Below are 23,746 nucleotides of genomic sequence, written 5' to 3' on the forward strand. Positions count from 1 at the left end.
TAAAAACCTGGATACCAATAGATTAACTATTGTATTACTAATGGTATTGGCTGCCCCTATATAAGTACTTAGATTATTTTGTTCTGAATATGATGATTATTGAATTCATTTGCTCCTCCATTATAAATCATGACTGATACTTTATTACAAAAAAAATAAAATATCATTAAAAAAAAAGACTATATGAAAGGCAAGATATTATTGGTATGAAATATGTTCCCATTTGAAATAGGAAATCAGCTCTGCAAAAGTAAAATAACATCAGACTACTCAGCAAGTCAAATTTACTCAGGATATTATTATTAATTTTTATTTATAAGGCGCCACAAGGCGTCCGCAGCGCCGTACAGAGACAAACAAATTACAATACAATGGGAGACAGCACAGTACAGTAAACAGTAAGCACAGCAACTCAGTAAGCTCAATGCACAGCTAGAGAGGGCGGGGAAGGGGGAGGGAGGATCCGCAATCGACGGGGCCCAAGAAGGAGGGCGATATATAGGAGTGTGGATATCTATATTATATTATACTATGTTTATATAGACAAGCATTCTCCTCCCTTTTAAACTATTGTTGGTGTGAAATACAAGCCAGCAAAAGAAAAAACTAAGAAAGCTAACAAAACAATTTTTTTCTGTAGCTTTAGGTATGTGCTTTTCTTGGCCTATGTAGCACTGGTCAAGTATTTGTTTTTGCTCAAATGGTTGATTAATTTGATGACTGATAGATTGTTGGGTGTGGTACGAAATAGCAAAATGTAAAATAGCGACAACACTTAAAGAGACATTAAAATGCAGATTCTTCTAATACAGACGTACAAAACAGAAACTTGCTGAAATACTTTATAGACAACATTTCGGGCAAGCTTGCTTTAAACGCCGACACGAGAACATGCCGGTCGTCACTTAAAAGGGCGACAGTTACATTGCTGGTATCAAGAGGGTAATGTGAGGACCCAGCGCCTGTACAATGTGTAAGCATTAGTAAAAAAACAAAAACAAACCATTATACAGGCGCCGGGTCCTCGCATTGCCCCTTTAGTAGCAGCAATGGAATTTTAAGTGACGACCATCACAGTGCTGGCTTGTTCTCGTGTCTGCGCTTAAAGCAAGCTTGCCGGAAATGTGTTCTGTAAGTACTTCAGTAAGTTTCTATTTTGTACTTGTCTGGATTAGAAGAATCAGCATTTTAATGTCTAAGTGTTGTTGTAATTTTCGTAGTCGCAATAATGACTACCACAGAAATTGTTGTTGGTTTGCTCACATATTACAATGTTAAAACGACAACAGTCAAAGATAGATAGTATTAGTGAAAGCATGCATAAGCCTAGGATTACACTATAATCTAAAATTAACTCTGACATTTTCAGTCTTTGAAATAAAGTTTTGCAGATAAATTTTATATGCTACAGACTCGGTATGTTGTTGTCATCATGGTGCATTGGTGAGAATATCTCCTACGGAATGAATGAAAACATACAGGTTGAAACTTTTTACAATATGACTTGTTTTAAAGACAACTGGTTATTTTGTTAAGTGCATCAAATAAAAAGAAAGGTTTATTAACCTATGGGCCTCATCCCAAAAGCAATGAGTCACCGAGTAGTTCAGGTTGGGTCATCAGGAACCTCTTTATTATTATTATTATTATTTATATTAAGTGTGGACTAATAATAAACTAGATATTAATAATTTGATATTACTGTTTTGTACAGTAATAATATACTTAGTGTTTGGACAGTGAAGCAATTTAAAAGAAACGTAAAATAAATACATTTGTAATTTAAAATGAACTCATAGCTTGTGAAGTAGTTTAAAAACGTTCTTAGTATGATGACTGAAATCTACAGGACTGGATAATGGTTATCCTCATCTTGTCTCTGAGGCTTTTATGCAAATAAAATATTAATCTACAGACTGCATGCTATTGATGGAAAAAGTTCCCTCAGGCATATCAGTCTCATGTACAGCAAGTTAATTCAACAATACTCAAAGAAAATTTGTAGTGTTAATTGTCATTACGTTCTCAAAAGGGATGAAATAAAGTTGCTCACAAAGAGTGCAAACATGTCGTTCTGCCTCATCCTGAAATACTTTCTTTAATATTAGAATGCAGTCAATGCCTCCTTTTTTTCCACATGTACTGCAGCGATGAACTATTGGTTTTTCATGGACAGCAACATGTCTAACTAGTTGCGAGTGAGTTGAATAACCTTTTCTACAAACTTTACATTTGAACAGATTCTCTCTTGTGTGGCACTTTAAATGTGTAACAAGAGTGCATTTCAGCGCAAAGCTCTTGCCACAAGTGGAGCAAAAGTAGGGTTTCTCTCCTGTGTGGGTCCGAAGATGTCTATCGAGTTGAGATTTCCTGCCAAACTGTTTTCCACATTCAGAGCAGGAAAATGGTGTCTCCCCTGTGTGAATTTTCTCATGTGCTTTGAGATTGTGCTTTAGAGCAAAGCTTCTTCCACACTCACTGCAAGTGAATGGCTTGAGTCCTGAGTGGATTTTAAGGTGTAAACGTACTTGTGATCTCCTGGCAAAACATTTCCCACATTCCAGGCATGGGTGTGGTTTTTCTCCATGGTGAGTTCCCATATGTGAATTGAAAGCACTTTTTTTATCAAAGCTCTTCCCACATATTGCACATTGATAATTCTTCACTGCATGAATTCTTGTGTGAATATCCAGCAAGGCCTTACTGGCAAAAACAGACTCACATGTAGTACAAACATATGTCCTTTCTTTTGTTCGCATTCTCCTGTGTCTTAAAATTGCTGAACTGTTATTATACAGGTTTTTTTTACAGCTGCCTGTGGTCCTAGTCTGGTCAGTTGTGTGGACCTTTGTGTGTAACATAAAACTGTATGTACTTTTAAATATTTCCTTGCATTTTTCACAAGAAAACACTTTCCCCAATCCAAGTGATCTATATATTCTTTTATTCGTCATGTGCAGCTTTCTGTGCAACAGAAGATGATATTGCACCCTGTAACATTTCCCACATTTCGTACATTTATATTTCTTATGTGTGTGAATTAGAGATCGCATATGTTTTAACATATTAATAACTCCTTTTCTGTGTGGTAGTTTCACTGCTTTTGACATATGCTTTCTTGGTTGTTTACCATACTTATACTTTTTAATCTGGGAATAATTTCTCCTTTGTTGAGATGACTTGGAGGTATTCTTGAATGTTGAAACCCCTGAGTTACCAGCCATTGAAGACTTTGAAAGGTGTTCCAGCGAGGAATTTGTAGCAGACCCAAATGCAGAATCAAACATTGTAGCAGTATGTTTAGTGAAAAGATTAGATTGAGATCTTTTAGGTTTCTGACATGACCTGTTATTGCTTTGTACATAAAAGTCACTTTGCGGTGGAAGAGTCAGTTTGTTCTGTTTATGTACACAGGATGTGCCATCACTGAGCTCTATGTCAAGACCAGGCTCTCTCTTTATTTGTCTTTCAGATGTAGTGAAATTTTCTTTTTGCAACAGTATTTGACGCAGATCATTGTTGTGCATGTTTAATGTAATACTGAAGTCTTCTGGTTCCTCTTTAACTATTGGTGCATAACTTAAATTCATTCCATTAAGCACCAAAGCACTCTTGTCATTTACCTGATTACAATCCTGTTTTAGATGTGGTAGATATGGAGTGGTGCTCCTTTTTAGATCACATTTGTCTTGATGTGGAAGACTTCGAGACATTGGGTTATACACACACGTTATCTCTTCATGTAGACCCACTTCTAGAACGGACTGTCTTTCAGATACAGTGATGTTATAGTCTTTACACTGACTCTGATGCAGATCATTGTTCTCTTTGTGGGCTGGCACCTGAATTTCCTGTGGTTCATCTTTTATTACCTCTATGTGTAGAAAAGGGCCATGCTTTTTGTGTCTTTTGGACACCTCAACACTATCTGCTTCCACAGGTCTTTTACGCAGATCAACGCTCTTTGTTTGGGCTGTAATACTTAACTGTTCAGGTATCCGAAAATCATCTGGTTTATTTTTTGTCTCATAACCTGCATAACAAAAATAAGTGTATACAAATTTTTTATTCAAACACAAGCAATACAATAATTCATACAAAGGCAGAGATGGTTATAAGCTTTAGAAATATCATATCATCAATTAACTGCAAAGTGCTGTTTGGGCCTTCTGGTTATTACAGTAGATGAGAGCAAAAATGAGCAGAGATTCCAACCAGGACATTTGTAGCAGAGACTCATCATGTGAGGGTCCAGCGACACTTCGCTCTGAATTCAATTAGCCGTGACGTGTCATTGGAGCCTCGCGCAATAAGACTCTGTATGCTGTCCGGCCTGCAATCTCTGCTTATTTTTGCTCGCATCATTAATAACCACTTGAAGAAAAAAGATAATACTTCCAAGTCTCTTCAAACCACATTGATGTTAAAAAAAACAAAAACAAACAAACAAACATAATTAACCTCTGTAGCGGAGTCAGTTTGATTATGCTTTGCTATAGAATTAAAAATTATCCAACATCAAGATGGCTATCCCTTAATAAATAAGCTACAAAACTTTCATTTTTTTCTCTAGCTATTGCTGCTTTTTAATGCCTGGATTGTTTAAGCCTCTAACATTACTTTATCACAAAAAATACTTTTAACTTGTTTATTAACAACATATATTACACAGTGTGACAGGGTCGCTGGCAAAGTCATTGATGGATTGTATGCAAGTTTCTGACCCAAGTGTCCTTCATTCATTAGGTACATTTGAGGTCTTCTGACCTTCCAGTCAGACAGCAGGCTAATTAACAATTGCACATACAAGGTGTAGCTTACTCTGTCAGTCTCTCTCACTCACTGGGAAAAGAGGCTAGAATCCTCCATAGAGAGAGGAAACTGCTATTTGTTTGTAAGTGAAGTAAACTCGACATCTGTTGTTTTCTTTGTGAGTTTGTCCTTTCACACTTAGGGGCATATTCAATTGTTTGAATATCCTGCCTCGTTAAAACTATTACTGTTATTACGGTAATAGTGTGTGTAGGGCGAGATTTTCGGCGTTTCCGCCGACAATTGAATATGCCCCTTAGAGACAGATGCTATAATGTATTAGTTAAGAGCCAGGGAGGCTTAGAATGTTGTTTTATTTTTTCATCTTTAATAAAACTGGCTGAGGCTAGTTGTATCAAAACACTGGACTGCTGTGATTTTTTTATGGCTGCTGTATGAAAAATACCCTGTCTAACCCAGGAGAATAATACATGTGTGCAGCAAGCCATTGTTTGTAACAATGTTCATACTTCCAAATGCCATATTTTCAATGTTGAATTGCTGGAATTAATGTGTTACATTTACTACCTCTGCCGGTTCTGTCTTAATATATTATTATGAAACAAATGTATTTTAGGATTTAAAATATAGTGAAATGTCTGGTATGAATATTGCATCAACAATGAGTTAGTGCTTAATGTTTTTCTCTCTTGATTTTTATTTACTTGGAATCACTGTTACAAGTCCACTGTGTGTCTACAAGAGCATTTTGCATCTTACAAGAGAGATCACACCTACTCCATTTGCTCATGTAGGAAGGCTCTAGCTACCCAGGCTATACAAAATACTATCGGTTCACTAGTGATAATACTTTGTACAGGTTTTTTGTCATGGAAATAACAAATAACTGAGAAAGGGGTTGAGAGAAGATAAAGAAAAAAATAGCTGTAACAATGTTGAAAGTATTATACACACACAAAACAATATACCCCTTGCGGAACATGTTTAAACATCAATTTAAGTTATACTATTTTCACAACAGTACTTCTTCAAATGGGTTTTTCACATTAAATAACCCATCCCTTCACTATAAAAGTACTTTGGTGGGGAGCTTCTCCCCTGGAACTCCCAGCAATTACCTTTGCTAAGTAGCACAGGAAATATCTGCCACATGGCTCTAATTAAAAGCTGCGGTGCTGAGTTTCCCCTGCTGGTAATCAGCATAGGTGCATACTATATGTGAGTGTTAGGACCTTGCTAAATAGAGGAAAAAATACTGATAGGAATGCTTATAGTTTAGAGTCTGCAGTAGATCACTTACGTGAATAGGAGAGGAGATAAAACAAAGTGAGACCTAACTGCTGTGCAGGTACAATGTTGTCTATTATCAAATGAATGAAGCAGATACAAAAATAAAATTGTAACACTGATTACATTTATCTATATTTAAAAGTATACAACATTAAAAACTATTTCCTGAATGGCCCTTAAGTAAAATGCTGTTGTTTATCTTAAATTGCTTAAGCTGAAACAAAAAAAGTATTTTTAACATTTAGTGACGTTTTGCATTCTGACATACCTCTTAATAAGTCTGCATGGATGCCTATATTTTTCACAGCAAAACATGGCTCCAACCCACGTTCAATTAGTGATATTAATTCAGGCTTCAAACACAAGGTACCTGGAAGTAAGAAAGACATTTTAACAATTCAGATACATAAAACAATTCATAATATATTTAAGCTTGTTGCTTTCATCTTCCCCATAAACCATTAATTTGTACACAATTACTGTTCCCACAAGTGCTCAAGCAGTATGTTTTATGTAATTTTCAGCATTCTCCAGTTCACTACAACTTTACTATGTATTGCTGTTTTTTTTTAAATTTATTTCTATCTGCATAAATGTTCTGAGGGATATAACAATAGTTTCTATGTTAACTTAAGAATCCTTTATCATTATAGTTATGTGAACATTGGGTGCCTCTCAGGATTCTACAATATGTTTTACTATTGAAGTTTCAGCTATTAATTCATTTATTTGTATAGATTTATGTATTGTAACAAAAGGAGGCATTTAGATGGCAATATGCAGAGAAAGCAGGGAAGTAAAGTAAAACATTTGTGCAGCAATGCACCTAGATTGAATGTAAAGACCTATGTGTAACAAACAATAGTTTAAGTTTGGTTAACTTAGTGATTTATACCCCAGACTGGGGATCACATTTAGCCAAAGTTGAGGCGGTCTTAGCTTCATTAAGGTCAGCAGGGTTAACAGCTAACCCAGAGAAATGTGCCATAGCCATGAGAGAAGCCAAATATTTGGGGTACGTAGTTGGTCAAGGGCATGTCAAACCCCAGCTAGACAAAGTGGAGGCAGTCAAAAATTGGGCAAGACCAGAGAAAAAGTCACAGTTAAGAACCTTTTTAGGCTTAGTAGGTTACTACAGGCGGTTTGTAAGCCACTTCGCCACTAGAGCTGCTCCACTAACGGACATGTTAAAAAAAAGTTGTCCAGATAGATTAACCTGGTCTGACTCTGCAGAAACTGCCTGGTCTGATCTTCGGTTTTCTCTGTGTTCCTCCCCAGTTCTACAAGCACCGGATTTTACCCGGAGGTTCTTCCTCCAAACTGATGCTTCTGGTGTTGGCTTAGGTGCAGTCTTGTCACAGGAGAAGAATGGAGTAAAAAATCCTGTCCTGTACCTAAGTCGTAAGTTGCTTCCAAGGGAACAAAAATATGCCACTGTGGAGAAAGAATGTCTCGCTATAAAATGGGCTACAGAAGCTCTGCGCTATTATCTCCTAGGCAGAGAGTTCACCTTAATAACAGACCATGCACCATTGAAATGGATGCAGAACAACCGGGAGGTAAATGCCAAGGTAACCCGCTGGTTCTTGGCACTGCAACCTTTCAAGTTCTCAGTGGCACATAGACCTGGAATTCTACACAAAAATGCAGATGCGTTGTCACGAAAATATGCGCTCCTCGCGAAGTCCGCGTCCCCCTACTTGGAGGCGCTAGGGGGAGGGATATGTAACAAAAGGAGGCATTCAGATGGCAATATGCAGAGAAAGCAGGGAAGTAAAGTAAAACATTTGTGCAGCAATGCACCTAGATTGAATGTAAAGACCTTTGTGTAACAAACAATAGTTTAAGTTTGGTTAACTTACATGCAGAGAAATCCTTCCTCTCAGCAAACAGACAGGGTGTGTCTCTTTAGTGCAAAAGAGAGCCAGTGATGGGGCGTTTCCTTTTAAAGAGAAGGTGGGTGTGTCACCTGTCCATCAAGCTAAGGCTGGGGGAGGAGTATCAGGTATAAAAGCTTGTTTGTATCATTTGTGCACTGAGATCAACGCTGGGGAAGCTGGCTGGTCTTGAGAGAGCTGAGCTATGTCTAGGTAGCGTTTAGGGTCTCCAAGTATTGCTGTGAAATCTGTACGGTGTCAAAACATTTACCATCCTGACAATAAAACTACATAAAAAGGAAGAAGTTGTTCGCGTGTGCTTCAGCAGTAGCGGGCTCTTGCCACAGTATCTTAATGTTTATTTAATTTTTAAGTTGGCTCCTATATACATTTATAATGTATGTAGTTATTCCTACATTTTAATCACTAAGTTCTCTTTGATTTACATTAATTAGTAAGACAGCTGCTTTTTTCCTGCTGACGGAGCTGTGATTGGCAGTCCCTGTAATTAAGGAAAGTTTATAGCCTTTCAAAGAATATGGACCCGCTAATTCTTTGAGAAAGTTACCGCTGTGACAAAATGCGCCAGGTTTGGCTACTGCTCACGAACAGTTGAATCTATGAAACACAAGACTCGTATAACTTTGCGCCAATTGCCTGAGTTGCAGAGCGGCTTCACTCCTATCAGGGGCTGAGGTGTTCCCTAAAGAGCATACTTTCAGCCTGCTGCAACCAAGCAGAGTTCAGTATCACGGACATGGTGGTAGAGGGTAAGGAGAGCTGGCCACCACCTCCCCTTTCTTCATCCGCATCTATATTGAGCATTGCTTTATGTGAACACTACAACTTTATTATCAGATATTGTGTTCCTCAAGAAAACTGGGAGAAACATTTTAGCTCATCTTGGAAGTCTATTTGTTTTATTTAGACTTTTGCCACATTCATGAGTTCTTATGAATTATTGACTCTTTGCTGCCTAGTGCTCTCCCTGCATTTATGAGATTTTATGTAGTGCTGTTGTCATTTACCGCTGTATGTTGCAATCACATATCATAGCTTAAGTAGCGTAATCTTATGGGGTCTGACAATAAGTATAAAAACTAGTTTCAACAGAAGTACTTTTAATCTTTTCAGCTTAATGCAGCTCATGCTTAAGGTGCTGGAATGTACCTTTCCTGGGTTTTCTGTACTGGCTGTTGACAACCTACAAAGCTAAAAAACTACAATTCTTTTATTATTATACCATCTCTGTGAAAATATTATAGAATTGTACAACGTGACCTCTATTTAACTGTAACTGAAACATTGACTTCTAACACTAATGCTAATGCTGTGCCCACTTGTACAGACATATGAGCAAGAGATCAAATTACTTTTTAACTCCCTTCTTCTCCAACACTGCAGTGCTAGAATAGTAATGGCTATACAGCTGAAGATGGCCTCAGCATTAGCATGGGGAAAAAGGTATTTTCTCAGCAATGTTTCTATGTTAAGTCCTACACAGCAGAAGGAACAGGGTTAGCGGTCAGTAATTTAACACAGGGGAATCCAATATAAGATTATATAAGTATATGGGTCATTCCACATCAAATCAATACAATTTTAGAAAAAAATTCTACCTTATATTCTCTAATTTTGATTAAATTTGGTTTAATAAATGCTGCCACAAATCTTAAGCTGATATATACACTGGTTTTGAAGTTATATGCCTTTAAAACTGCATTTTTTTAACGAAAAATAAGTTTATATCGTTTTTTTTAATTGCATTTGTAGATCAACTGATTGGGCTAGAGTTGGGCAAGGTCTCACTTTAAACCTCTTTTTATGGGCTTTCATAGGATATATAACACAGCAGTATGTTTCAATAAAAATAAAAATGTACATTCTACAGATAACTACTGCTTCCACTTGTGTGCAGGTGTGCAAACTTAAGTGGAAGATTCTCTAAGTGGAAAGACACTTCAATTGTTGAATAGGCCCGCATTTTACATTTCCCTGGATAACTACAAGTGGTCAGGTTAAGTTTGGATGGGCATTAATTAGTGAAGAAAAGCTCCTTGGTCACTAATTTAAGCCGACTCAAACCTAACCTGACGGTGGACCATTTGTGTCACATTTGAAAAAGCGGAATGTTTAATTACAATGGAGTATCAGACTGGGAGAATGTGTGCATACAAATGATCAGTGATTTCCATCTACATTTCATAAAATAATTACAATTCTGTAGCTGTCAGTATTCAGACCTACCCAACAAGAGGAAGTTCTGATAATTCTCCACCATCACTTCTTTGTAAAGGGTCTGCCATGGCTTTTCTAGACTTTCCCACTCTTCTTTAGTGAAATAAACAGCTATATCTTCAAACCGAATCTGCATCTACAACATATAATATATAAAGCGTGCAAGTCCATACAACATTAAATATATTTTTAATGAAACACATAATTAACTAATAAGGGAGTTAAACTGCAAACAATCTGGTAGACCATGCACAATCAATTACCACTTTTCTGCTAGACTGGTACACTGAGGCAAGCATTGGATGTTTATATGGGGAGTTCCAGCAAAATATTCAGTATATAAAGCAAACATTATATAGCTTTGTTTTTTTGTATGTTTTAGTTAAACTACAAATCAGTGCTCTGCAAACGTCCAGGCAGCTCAGCAGTTTGCCTTCATATTTTAGTCAGTATGTCTACTCTAGAGGAGGGATTCTATGCACCTGTAATGCCTGCCTATGGACACATGAAGCGCTATCTGCCACAAGGGATAGCCCACTCACAGAAGTATTGTGTAAGGGATAGCCCACTCACAGTAGTATAACTGCAAAGACAATGATGATTAAAACGTCTGGGGTTTTTTAAGGAAAGGAATAGTAACAAAAAAATATTTAACTGAACTTTATACAATGCATTGTAGATATCTTACACAGCCAAATAAATAAAGGTTAATTGACATTTCTTCAGCTATGAATATTTAGGCAGGAGGTAGATGTTTGAATGCAGATGAATGGCTGACAGCTGGGAAATTCAAAAAGATAATCAACTTTTTTAATGTCCTTAAAACATATTATATTTCCATGCCATTTCAAATGGACATGAAAGAGCCGAGACTCACATGCACAATACTTACAGGTTAATGGTGCTAGGAAAAAAGATTATTAAATGAAAATGAGGGAAAATATAAAGACATCCCAGTCTTAAAGAAAAGACACAAAAGGAGAGAAGAGAGAGACAAAGGGTGTAAAAGAGAGAAGGAGAGTGAGAGACAGACAGCTAAGATTACCTCCTTCCTATGTCCAAAAAAGGATATCTCATTTTGTACTGAATCCAAGTGGGCCATAGTGTAAAACTGGGCCTGTTCTGTATTCAGTGAATCTCCTTCAAAAGTGTTCTTCTCCTCAGGCCACTGACAACTCGTGTCTGTGGTAAACAGGTTAGGCTCAGTAGATGTATAAACATCACTTATCTCCACGTCTGTGCAACATTTACTCTTTTTTTGTGAGTGATTACTGCATCTTTGACCTATTTTTACGTCTTGTTTAAAAATTGTAGGCACGGCATCTATCTTCAATAGTTTTTTTGCACAAAGAGAGACATAGCAATCAGCTGTAAAGTGGTCAGAACACAGGCAAAATGGATGGTGTGCAAATACATCATTACTTCCAAAGTCTTGTCCAGTCTGCAAAAGCTATATTTTAATTCTCTCAAGGTTGGCTGGAAAGCAATGCATTAAACTTCTTTGGAATATGTCGACTTCTTAATGCCATTTTTACAAGTAGATACAATGCAGGATGGCATGTTTTACATCTATAAACAAAATAGAGTGATTTAATTAAAAAACAAAACAAAAAAAAAACACCCCAAAAGCTGACATTTCCCATAAAGGCAGGCGTGCAGGTATATGAACTTATTTGCAACTAAAGTTGCCATTTCAAACATTTTCAGTCTCATGCTGAGTTAGGTATATGCATGCTTGCTTGGCGTAACATGCACAAATTTGTAATGCACTTGCCCACTATGCACATTTGGTACGTACGCTTACACTTCGAGAGGTAGGATGGGGTGGGAGAGCAGTGCAAATACAGACCAAATACAGTAAGGGTATGATCATATAATTGCAAACTGAGGCAGACCCACACAGAGATGCATACATGCCTTTCAGTAGCTGTAACTATTGCAGTTGTCGGAGGGCTGGTGCAAATACACGCTGATGATGACAATCGCCATCACTAGCTAACCCCTTCTGCTTGGCTGATTGTAAATTCACCTTTATTCATTGATCGTGCATATATTATTTGATTTTGTGGGTAGCAAATGCATATTTCACTATCAAAACAAATGTTAAAAAAACCTTTTCATTTGCTTATGACCTGGTTGGGTATTAAGTATACCGGAAGCAAACCAGATGTGACTGTATTCATGTTAAGATGCCTACGCTGCAGCCTATAGGTGAAAAACATGCTATTTTTAGCTTATTTTTTGGACGCATATACGTCCAACTCCGCATCAGCCCCTTAATGCCCTAGTGATGTAATTGACTCCTCATCAATTGAACGTCTGTACACTACCACAAATATTGGTTCATCCACAGAATAACTTCCTTCACTGTGTGTTGGTAACAGGTACACATGCTACCTGGATTCAACACAGTTCATTTAGATGTATGGTAACAGATTTTAGTATGCAAGCATATGTTTCAACAGACTACAATGAAACATGTATTTCAACATAGTTGCCGATTCTTCCAAATGTATTAGGACAGTGGTTCCCAAAATGGGACCCCTGTGAGATTGCCGCAGCCAGGGTCGGTGGTAAGCATGGTAGAGGCTACTTGGTAATTAATTTGTCTTACAAGGGGTGCCTTGAAAAAATTATGGAGACCCTAAGGGTGCCTCAAACTGAGAGTTTGGGATCCACTGTACTAGGACATTCACAGTTTTGCCTGGGACAGTTTCACATGTCCCATTAACTAGATTCAATTATCAGTATCTGCATATTGTAAAAATGACAATTTTCAATCAAAACGGAGTCTGTCTAGATTGTCCTACTGTATCTTGAATTTTTTTTTCAATACTGGCAACACATCAAGAATGTTTCTAGTTTAATTAAAAGCATACACAAATTTGCTAACGTGCAAACACTTTCTTTAATAAATTCAGATATAACACACATTTACATTCTTATACAAACTACCACATAGTATCATATGTATGTATATTTTAGATTTATCAAATATACCACATATAGTGTATCAGCATAGTTTCACTTTTTCTTGCTGTAAATCTAAGATTAAACTCTTAATTTTCCTAGAGCCCCATTGCTTTATGCATCCAGATTAATAGAATTATAAGGAATGTGATCTTAGAATTAGGGTTGTATTATTTGGCAACTAAAAGCATGGGGTGGTACGATCAACTCATTGGGATGACCCGTTTTTCTTTCATAAAGATGGGAGTCCACATAAAATGACACATTCAAATACACAATAGCAGACAAAGAGACGTTTTCTTATACAGGTAACTATTATGAAGCACAAAACATAGCTGCTAACTAATCATAATAATCAATGAAAACATGGGGTAATTAGAATTGATGCACTATAACTCAATAAAAATAAGTCGTTCAAAGCATTTTTGAAAAATATAAAAAAGAGTATATTTCCTTTTGCGCCATCAACATCTTTATATAATTATAAAACATTTTCATACATTATATTATTTAACCCATCTGTATTAGTTGTGTGTGTATCCACTCTGCTCTTGTCCGGATCTCCGCAAATCAGGAAGTAAACAGGAACATATTTCCAACGATTGGTTGAGTGGACCACATGAGCTCAGTATAAACCAGAGCATGCTGGGAAATATAGTTTCATTATACACATTGTATTTACAGCTCTTAGATCGTGAAATTGAACTAGTACAACCCCTCCTGAACATGGCATTCTGTGAGTGGGAAAATCAATCAGAAAGCGGCGTCTATGTTATGGCGTATAAATGCTGTATTAGAGTATTGAATAGTTGTATACAATCCTAACGTGCAAACATTTCTATTTCGATTCTATCATTGCAGTCTGCATTGAATTATGTATAGAAAACGGCATAGTCTGTCAATTGTTAGCATTTATGACAAAAAATCCTAAAAAGTTCAGAGAAAGCACTATCTGTTGCATAGAAACAAGCAAGTTGTATCCATAATTGTGCATTGTGCCAGTTTAACAGACTTCAAGGTGAACATCGTTTCTTGTTTGCTGGTGGGGAGTGGGCTTTCACTGCATAGTCTGCTGTAATAAGTAGCCTTTTTTTTCTTTCGAGTTTTGCAAAAAAATCAAACAAAAAACAAAAACAAATGCTTTAATCCAGTGGTTCCCAAACTTTAGCAGTTCGAGACACCCTTAAGATCACCATAATTTTTCCAAGGCACCCCTAAGCCAAAATAATTACCGGGTAGTCCCGTTTTTTAAGTAGTTGGGTCAAAATAACGTAAGATGTATTTAGGAACCTTCACCATCACATTGTGCCCAGAGCTGGATTAAGGCTTTGGGGGGCTGGGGAATTTAAGACAGTGGGGTCCCTAAGATCTAAAATTAAGGGCATAATGACACATCCTGCATTACATCACCTACAGGCCACAGTATGACACTTACAGCTCTTACAGAGGGCTCATCACGGTTGTCTGCATAAGAAAAATCATTGCTTCCACAAACTAAAATACTGTACATTAAAACAATCATCAAAACACCACATTAAAATGGGTATTGACACCACACATTAGAACTAGCAATTATATCGCACATTAAAAATACCATTGATAACGTACACTAAAACTAGCAATGATACCGCACGCTAAAACTAGCAATGATACCGCACGCTAAAAACTAGCAATGATACCGCACACTAAAACTAGCAATGATACCGCAAGCTAAAACTAGCAATGATAACACACGCTAAAACTAGCAATGATGCCGCACTTAAAAAATAAAATTTATAATGCACATTAAAAATAGCAATGATACCGCAAATTAAAAATACCATTGACAATGCACATTAAAACTAGCAATGATACCGCACATTTAAACTAACATAAAAAATAAACATTGATAACGTAACACCAATTTTGACTATATGGGGGGTATTCAATTGAAGGCGGGATCGCCTAAAATCCCGCGGTCAAAGAATATTACCGTTAATAAGGTAATTACTCGCTGGATTTCGCTGCGAGCTGAAATCCAGCGAGTAAATTACCATATTAACGGTATTTACGTGCAGGATTACCGTATTAACGGTAATATTCTTTGAGCCTGGGATTTTCGGCAATCCCGCCGTCAATTGAATACCCCCCTATGTCTATATCTATCTATATATATATATATATATATATATATATATATATATATATATATATATATATATAATGTGTAATAATCATGCAGGACCCTCTATTTTATTAATCATTATACATACATACATACAGTTATTATCGCGGCCTGTCACTTATAATAAATCATTAGATTACATAACTATGTGTATATAAATAAATAAATATAAATTATGCATAATGTACTACAATTTTATTCAAACTTTAATATAACTGGACGGCTTCAGTAATTGCTTTACTAATGATTAATAAAATATAATCTGCCCCACCGACATTGGCTCTACCAGCCTAATATTAATGTTTAATGTATATTGATTGAAACACTACTGATAAAATAAATAATCATATTTAAGAAGACCCCCTCATAGCATGATTATTACTTGATTGCTTGATTAAATATGTAAAATGTAGCCAGAATATATATATATATATATATATATATATATATATATATATATATATATATATATATATATATATATATAGTGTATAATGTACTATTATTGTTATAGGTGGCTACACTTTACATATTTAATCAAGAAATACCCATGTTATTAAGGGTTTTCTATATATATTTAGTTTTAGTATAATTTTTTTTTCCACTCACCTACTGTCTCTCTCGAGTCTTCATGCCGAGGAGGAGCTGCTACAGCTGCACATGCGCAGCAGCTCCATTTCGGCCATTTTAGGTACTAAAGCAGCCGCGGTGCTGCTAAGAAAGAGTGGGCGCATGCGCATGCGTCAGCTGTCAGATGGCCGCGGTTGCTGTCAGTTGCTGTCAGACAGTAACTGACAGCTAGTTATGAATGGGAGAGGTAATGGGGGCGGCGTAAAAGCACATACATTTGGTATGTGCTTTTACGTCACATGTTTACATGGTCCTGCACATTGTGGCTTCCAACAGGGGATGGAACGCATACATCATTTGGACTGATTGATATGAATGGATACTGGCTAAGATCGGCCACCTCTCCAAGTTTGTACTGTGTGAATATAGCTTTCTATCAAGTTGGTTAAAACACATTAGTGAAGATAAGGTTTGATTGAATTATTTTATTAATGTGAATAGATGAAAATGACACCAGACTGTTTAGGAAGCCATTAGTTAGCGGGACTGAGACAGAGCAGGGTGTGACAATGACGGCGGCCTCTCTGGTCTGGGATTCAGGGGCTGGCTGATTTCAGTTACTCTCCGGTCCGGTGCAGTTGCCGGCTGACAGCTGGTTAGCTACAGGAGAAGTAATGCGGGCGACGGGGGGGGGGGGGGGGGGGGGGACAGGGGCGCCATCTGTGGAGAGAGGGGGGCCCAGTGCAGTTGCTGTCAGACAGTAACTGACAGCTGGTTAGCTACAGGATTGGTAATGCGGGTGGCGGGGGGGGGGCAGCCACCCGCGGAGAGAGGGGGGCCTGATGCGGTTGCTGGCAGATGCTGGCAGCCAGCAATTGACAGCAGATGAAGTCATACAGGCGACGGGGGACCCTCAGAGAGAGGGGGACCCGGGACACGTGCCCCCTGTGCCCCCCCTTAATCCGGCTATGATTGTGCCCCTTCACTCTGTATCCACTTCATCAAATCACTATGTCCCCCTTCGCAATCTCACACCCTGTGTCCCCCTCTTTATCAGCTCTCACTCTGTCGCCCCCTGCAGCATCTCACTCTGCCCCCCCCTTCAGCATCTCACTCTGCCCCCCCTTTAGCATCTCACTCTGTCTCCCCCCTTCAGCATCTCACTCTGTCCCCACCTTCAGCATCTCACTCTGTCCCCACCTTCAGCATCTCTCTCTGTCCCCCCCTTCAGCATCTTACACTCTGTCCCCCTTCACTCTCCGTTCCTTTACTTACCTTATTTCCTCATTTTCTGCTGTCTTCTTTCCTGATGTTCTCTCTGCTGTTGCTCCTCACTGACACTGTCGGACGTGATGATGTCACGCCCAGCAGTCAGTGGGAACAGTGAGGAGGAGGAGGATCCGGGGCTGGATTGGTAAAATCTTTTTTTTTCTTTTTTCATCTTCTTTTGCAAGTGCCGACGTGTCACCCCTGTGACAGCGTCGCGGGACCTCAGGGAGCTGCGGCGCACACTTTGGGAACCGCTGCTTTAATCCATAGCTTTTTTTGTTTAACAATGAATGTTACTTTAGGAACATTTCCCAAAATGTTCATATCTGGTGTCCCCAGTGGACGAAGTGGAAAATTAAAGTGCCGGTATGGAAAATGTAAGTGAATGAAATTTTATACTTTTACAATAAAGGCAGTAGGACATTGTTGGCTAACCTGTGACACTCCAGGTGTTGTGAAACTACAAGTCCCAGCATGCTTTGCCAATATATAGCAGCTTATTGCTGGGAGGGACTTGTAGTTTCACAACACCTGGAGTGTCACAGTTTAGCAATCACTGCAGTAGGAGAAGTAACGGTATGGCATACACCCCCACGTAGATCACTAGGTGTCCTTATGATGCCATATATATGTGACATCATATGGGTGCACATATATGTATTTTGCTCTACATACAACAAAGCAGTGAGGTCAAGAAACAAGTAATAAATATGTAATTATTTTTACTTTAAAGACTCCCTGACAGCCCCCGCAAATTGGTTATTCCTCAGTCAGAGAAAGGAAAAGATTAACACCCCCAGAAGCTATATAGTGTTACTCCTCCGTGCCTTCCGTGTCTTTTTCTCATCTCTTCAAAGCTGAGTAGGGCAGTGGCAAAGCAGTAAGATATTTAGATTTTTGTTGCTATAAGGACTTATTCCCGGAGAGCATCTGGAAGGATTGACCCAGTTGGACAAGGGGTGGCTCCCCAGGGCTGTTCTCTATTACCTAAGGTATCGATATGCCCAGAAGGATATCGATACGAAGCATATAGGGGTTAAGGAAGCAAAAGTATGAAAAGTATAAGGAGGAGTAAAGGACTTAGATAGAGAGAGGGGGGAGAGGTATGTGGTAGATAGCCGGGGTCGAAGTTCAATGCAGGGTGTCAGGGGCAAATGCAGGATTTGTAGAGGGGGTTTCCACACCACGCCAGTGGGAGTGACTAGCATGCATGGGGGCGTGGCTATAATTTTAGACAGTGCTTGTCTGCTCTCCAACTCTTCCTGTCCCCATAATATACATGGGAAATGCTGCGTGTACTACTGTTAGGTGCACGCAGCTCTCCCTTTTCAAGCAGAGCAGTGTGAAGCGGGAGCAGGGTCCAGTCACCTCAATTATACAGTGCCCCAGGCTTGGAGGGGGGTTTCCAGGCACTAGGAAACCCCACCTCGGTTTGCCTATGGGTGTGGGAACTCGATAAAGAGTCCTGGGAGAAGAGACACTGGGGCCCAGACCTGGGTGAAAGCATTATCTTTATCTTGAAGGTGTTAGGTAATTTTTTACATGCGTGAAGTAAACCAAACAAAGCACTTAAGAGCAGAAACATGGAGGGGGCATCTTCCAGAATTGTGCGAAAAGACATTTGGCGGCTGCCAGGATATGGGAAATTAGTTTTGCATAAAGTTTATCCGTGACCTGGAGTGGATGGCCTAGAAGAAGGTCTGCGTCCACCAGATATGGAGAAACGTGCCCGTCTCACCACAGTTCCGCCAACAAAGTGGTATAAAAGAGGGAAACATAGCCACAAGCCTATCAGGAGTGTGGTACCAGTGGTAATATACTTTGTAGGTGTATTCTTTTATTGGAGTCAAGATAGAGCTGGATGCAACTTTAATTATTTACCAAGAATCCTCATCACGAGTGGGGACTAAGGTCCCTTTCCCACTCCCGCTCATGTTTGTCCTGAGGACCCATGGCCGAGTCTAAAGGAGACCGTAAAGGGAGGAGATCATCCCTCCTCTAAGAGGTGAGATGAGACAGAGGGTCTCAAAGTCAGCAAGATCTCGGAGGAGCCTGTCTGATGGAAAGGAGCCCAAGAAATGAATAAGCTGGACAAAATGAAAAAACTTTCCTGAAAAAGCAGGTGTTTGGCACATATGGATTCAAAGGTTAGCTAGGAGCTATCGACAGTGAGGTCAAAAGCAAAGCGAATGCCTGCCGTCCTCCAGGTCCGGAAATAATAGCGAGAAAGGCAGAGAGGGTAATCAGGGAAATCAAGGTGGGGGAATTAGACGGAGGAGAAAGTGTGTTGTTTTACAGCTGAGAAACATACCCTAGGAATTTAACGGTAGTCAGTTGCTGTGGCTTAGTGAGGCCCCACAGAGAGGACAGTGACCCAGTTTCTAAGATAAGCAGCCTCAATATGAACCCAAAAGAGGATTGGGGGGGGGGGGGGCAGAGGGGGCAACAATATGGCTAAAGTGGGCCACCTAATAGTAAAATTTAATATCAGGGAAGGCTTTGCCTCCTCGAGACATTGGCGGATTCTCAGGAGTTTATTGTTCCTAACAAACTTCTTAAGTTTCACAAATCAAAGAAGTGAACTTTGTTAGGGAAGGTCTGAAAAAGGTAAATGAGTTTGAGTAGGGCAGCATGGTGGCTAAGTGGTTAGCATTTCTACCTCACATCGCTGGGGTCATGAGTTCAATTCCTGACCATGACCTTATCTGTGTGGAGTTTGTATGTTCTCCCTGTGCTTGCGTGGGTTTCTTCCAGGTGCTCAGGTTTCCTCCCACACTCCAAAAATATACTAGTAGGTTAATTGGCTGCTATCAAAAATTTACCCTAGTCTCTCTTAGTCTGTGTGTGTGTGTGTATATATTAGGGAATTTAGAATGTAAGCTCCAATGGGGCAGGGACTGATGTGAATGAGTTCTCTGTACAGCGCTGCGGAATTAGTGGCGCTATATAAATAAATAATGATGATGATATATAAATAAATGGTGATGATGATGATGAGTAGGATATTCATTTTAAATGCAATGATCCTGCCCAGCCACAAGATCAATAAATGACTTTCTTGATGCAAGAGAGGAGGGGCAAAAAAATTTCAGATTATAAGGAATCATAGGAACACATGATGTAAACCTGCAAGTATTTAATCTTCTGTGTCTGCCACTTGAAATTAAAGTGAGCCATAAAAATGTGGTGTGTGCGGGCCCGGACATTCAAAAGCATTGCCTCTGACTTTATTCTTATAACCTAACATGGTTCCATATTGATTCATAATTGTGAAGAGGTTAGGAACGGAGATATTGGGGTTTACTTTTTACGTCTAATAATACGTTAGTATAAATAAAAGGCATTACAGTTCAATTTGTTCTAACTATGTAAATAAAATGTGAGTACATAAACTATGCGTACTCTTCCATAAGCGACATATAGGAGGAAACCCACACAAACATGGGGAGGATATTTAAACTCCATAGAGATAAGGACGTGAGTCAGGAATCGAACTCATGACTCCACTGGTGGAAGGTAGATTGTCTAACCACTAAGGCAACATGCGGATGGAAAAAATATGTGCAATATATTGACTAGGACGACAAGCTCAACAATACACCATTGTCTGCAAGTCTACCCTGATAATCTCATCCGCATCTCCCCTCTTCCCTCCCTCCCTTTCTCTTGTGCCCTCTGGAACTCCAGGTCCATCTGCAACAAACTTTCCTCCATCCATGACCTCTTCATCTCCAACTCTCTTAATCTTCTTGCCATCACTGGCTTACTTCTTCTGATACCATTTCACCCGCCGCTCTCTCCTACGGGGGCCTCTCCTTCACCCACTCCACCAGACCAGACGAGCGTCCAGGAGGCGGAGTGGGCCTCCTCCTATCCCCTAACTGCACTTTTCGTGTCATTCCTACGTTACCTTCCCTCTCCTTCTCCTCCTTTGAAGTACACTCCATCCGTCTCTTCTACCCCATCCACCTCCGTGTCTCCGTCATCTACCGTCCCCCAGGCCCCTCCTCCCTTTTCCTTGACAACTTCGCTGCCTAGCTCCCCCACTACCTTTCCTCTGACCTTCCCTCCATCATACTTGGCGACTTTAATATCCCTATTGACAACTGTTCAGACCCCGCCACCATTAAACTTCTCGCCCTTTCCTCCTCCCTAGGCCTTACTCAGTGGACCTCTTCCCCCACCCACTGTCTTGGTCACTCCCTTGACCTTGTCTTCTCTCATCTCTGTGATCTCTCTGACTTCAACTCTCCCTTCCCACTATCTGACCACCACCTCCTCTCCTTCACTCTGTCCTCCTCCCCTGCTCCTGCCTCGCCCAAAGCCACCCTCACTAGACGTAACCTGGATGCTATTGACCCCACCTCCTTCTCCTCCTCTCTCGAAACTCTTTTCACCCCTTCCCTCCCTGGCCTGTCCCGACCAGGCCTCCTCTCTCTACAATCACTCCCTCACCACTGCCCTGGATGCTGTTGCCCCGGCCTCTTCTATCCGCCGACGCCGCATTATTCCCCAACCCTGGCACTCAAAACTCACCCGCTTCCTCCAAAGATGCTCTCGCACTGCTGAACGCCTCTGGAGGAAATCTCGCTCCCTGGCTGACTTCCTCCACTTTAAATTCATACTCTCTTCTTTCTTCTCTGCCCTTTCCCTCGCTAAACAATCCTTCTTTAAGTCCCTCATTTCTTCTCAGTCCTCCAATCCCCGCCGCCTCTTTGCCACCTTCATCTCCCTCCTCTCGCCCCCCTCCCCCTCTGTCCCGCCTTCCCTCTCCGCTTCTGACTTCGCCACTTTCTTCTCTTCCAAAATTGAGGCCATCAGACTGAACATCTCCTCCCCTTCTCCCGCCACCCTCATCGCTTCACCTCAACCCATCAACCAACTCTGGTGCTCCTTCAGCCCTACAACCGGTGAAGAAGTTCGCTCCCTTACTCTTTCCTCTCCATCCTCTACCTGCCCTCTCGATCCCATCCCCTCCCACCTCCATCGCTCTCTCTCTCCAATGGCTTGCCTTTTGAACCTATCACTCTCCTCTGGTGTAGTACCCTCCTCCTTTAAACACGCTCTTATCTCTCCTATCCTCCTATCCTCAATCTTGACCCCACCTCTCTTGCTAATTATCGTCCTCTCTTCTCCCCCATGCCTCCAAATTACTTGAGCGGATTGTCTGCAGCCGCCTAACCAGGCACCTCGCGGACAATTCCCTCCTTGACCCTCTCTAATCTGGCTACCGCCCCCTCCATTCTACCGAAACTGCCCTGGCCAAGGTTACTAATGATCTCCTATCAGCCAAATCCAAGGGTCACTTCTCCGTACTCATCCTCCTTGACCTCTCTACAGCCTTTGACACCATGGACCACCCCCTCCTGCTGCAAACTCTTCTCTCTCTCGGCCTCTCTGGTTCTGTCCATGCCTGGTTCGCCTAATACCTCGCTAATCGCTTCTTCTCTGTATCCACGTCTGGTTCTTCCTCCTCCCCCTACCCTCTCCCCGTAGGAGTCCCGCAGGGCTCTGTTGTTGGCCCTCTACTGTTTTCGCTCTACACTTCCTCTCTTGGTGCTCTCATCTCCTCCTTCTGTCTTCAGTATCACCTTTATGCTGACGACATTCAACTCTATATCTCCTCTACTGATCTTTCCTCCACCCTCCTCGCTCGGGTATCCGACTGCCTCTCCGCCATCTCCTCCTGGATGTCCGAGTGCTTTCTCAAAATCATTATCTCTAAAACTGAACTCATTGTCTTTCCTCCGCCCAGACTCCCATCCCACGATGACCTCTCTATTGTCGTCAACAACACCACCATCTCCTCTGTCACCCAACTTTGCTGCCTGGGTTTTACCCTCGACACCACTCTCTCTTTTGCCCCCCACATTCATTCCCTTGCCCAAGCCTGTCGCTTCCAACTACGCAACATCGCCCGCATCCGTCCTTTTCTCTCTCAGGATGCCACCAAAAATATCATCCATGCACTCATCATCTCCCGCCTTGATTATTGTAACCTCCTCCTCACTGGCCTCCCCCACTCCCGTCTCTCCCCCCCTCCGCTCTATACTCAACGCGGCCGCAAGACTCATTTTCCTCTCACGCCGCTCCTCCTCTGCCTCCCCTCTCTGCCTTGCCTTACACTGGCTCCCCTTCCCCTACAGAATCCTTTTCAAACTCCTCACCACCACTTACAAGGCTCTCTCCAACTCTACTGCCCCTTTTATCTCTAACCTCCTCTCTATTCACACTCCTGCCCGCTCCCTGCGCTCAGCCAATGACTGCCGCCTCTCTTCCACCCTTATCACCTCTTCCCACTCCAGAATCCAAGACTTTTCCCGTGCAGCCCCCCTTCTCTGGAACGACCTCCCTCGTTCCATCCGTCTCTCTCCTATGCTGTGCTCCTTCAAACGTGCACTCAAAACTCACCTCTTCCTCAAAGCCTACCAACCATCTACTTAACCCCCATCTCCTCCCTTTGCTCGTCCTCCCTTCTCTCCTCTTGCCTCAACTGGCTCCTCTTGTGCCTGGTCTGTTTACCCTCCCTTAGGATGTAAGCTCGTATGAGCAGGTCCCCCTCCCCTCCTGTCTCCATAACTGTTCTTCCGCTCTT

The 23,746-nt window shown here is 40.7% G+C and overlaps 1 protein-coding gene across 1 annotated transcript in view; it reads right to left on the reverse strand.

The window, feature by feature from the left end:
- Nucleotides 1-278: 278 nt before the first annotated feature.
- LOC142108277 (uncharacterized) overlaps nt 279-23,746 on the reverse strand; it is a 133,816-nt gene continuing 110,348 nt past the window's right edge. The window contains exons 4-7 of the mRNA XM_075191916.1: nt 11,224-11,619; nt 10,188-10,314; nt 6,332-6,433; nt 279-4,033 (exon numbers count right to left, since the gene is read on the reverse strand). Coding sequence (XP_075048017.1) covers nt 1,989-4,033; nt 6,332-6,433; nt 10,188-10,314; nt 11,224-11,619 — 2,670 coding nt within the window. The 3' untranslated portion in view covers nt 279-1,988. The remainder of the gene's footprint in view (nt 4,034-6,331; nt 6,434-10,187; nt 10,315-11,223; nt 11,620-23,746) is intronic.

This window comes from Mixophyes fleayi, chromosome 12 (assembly GCF_038048845.1).
Source record: "Mixophyes fleayi isolate aMixFle1 chromosome 12, aMixFle1.hap1, whole genome shotgun sequence".
NCBI classification, from domain to species: domain Eukaryota; kingdom Metazoa; phylum Chordata; class Amphibia; order Anura; family Limnodynastidae; genus Mixophyes; species Mixophyes fleayi.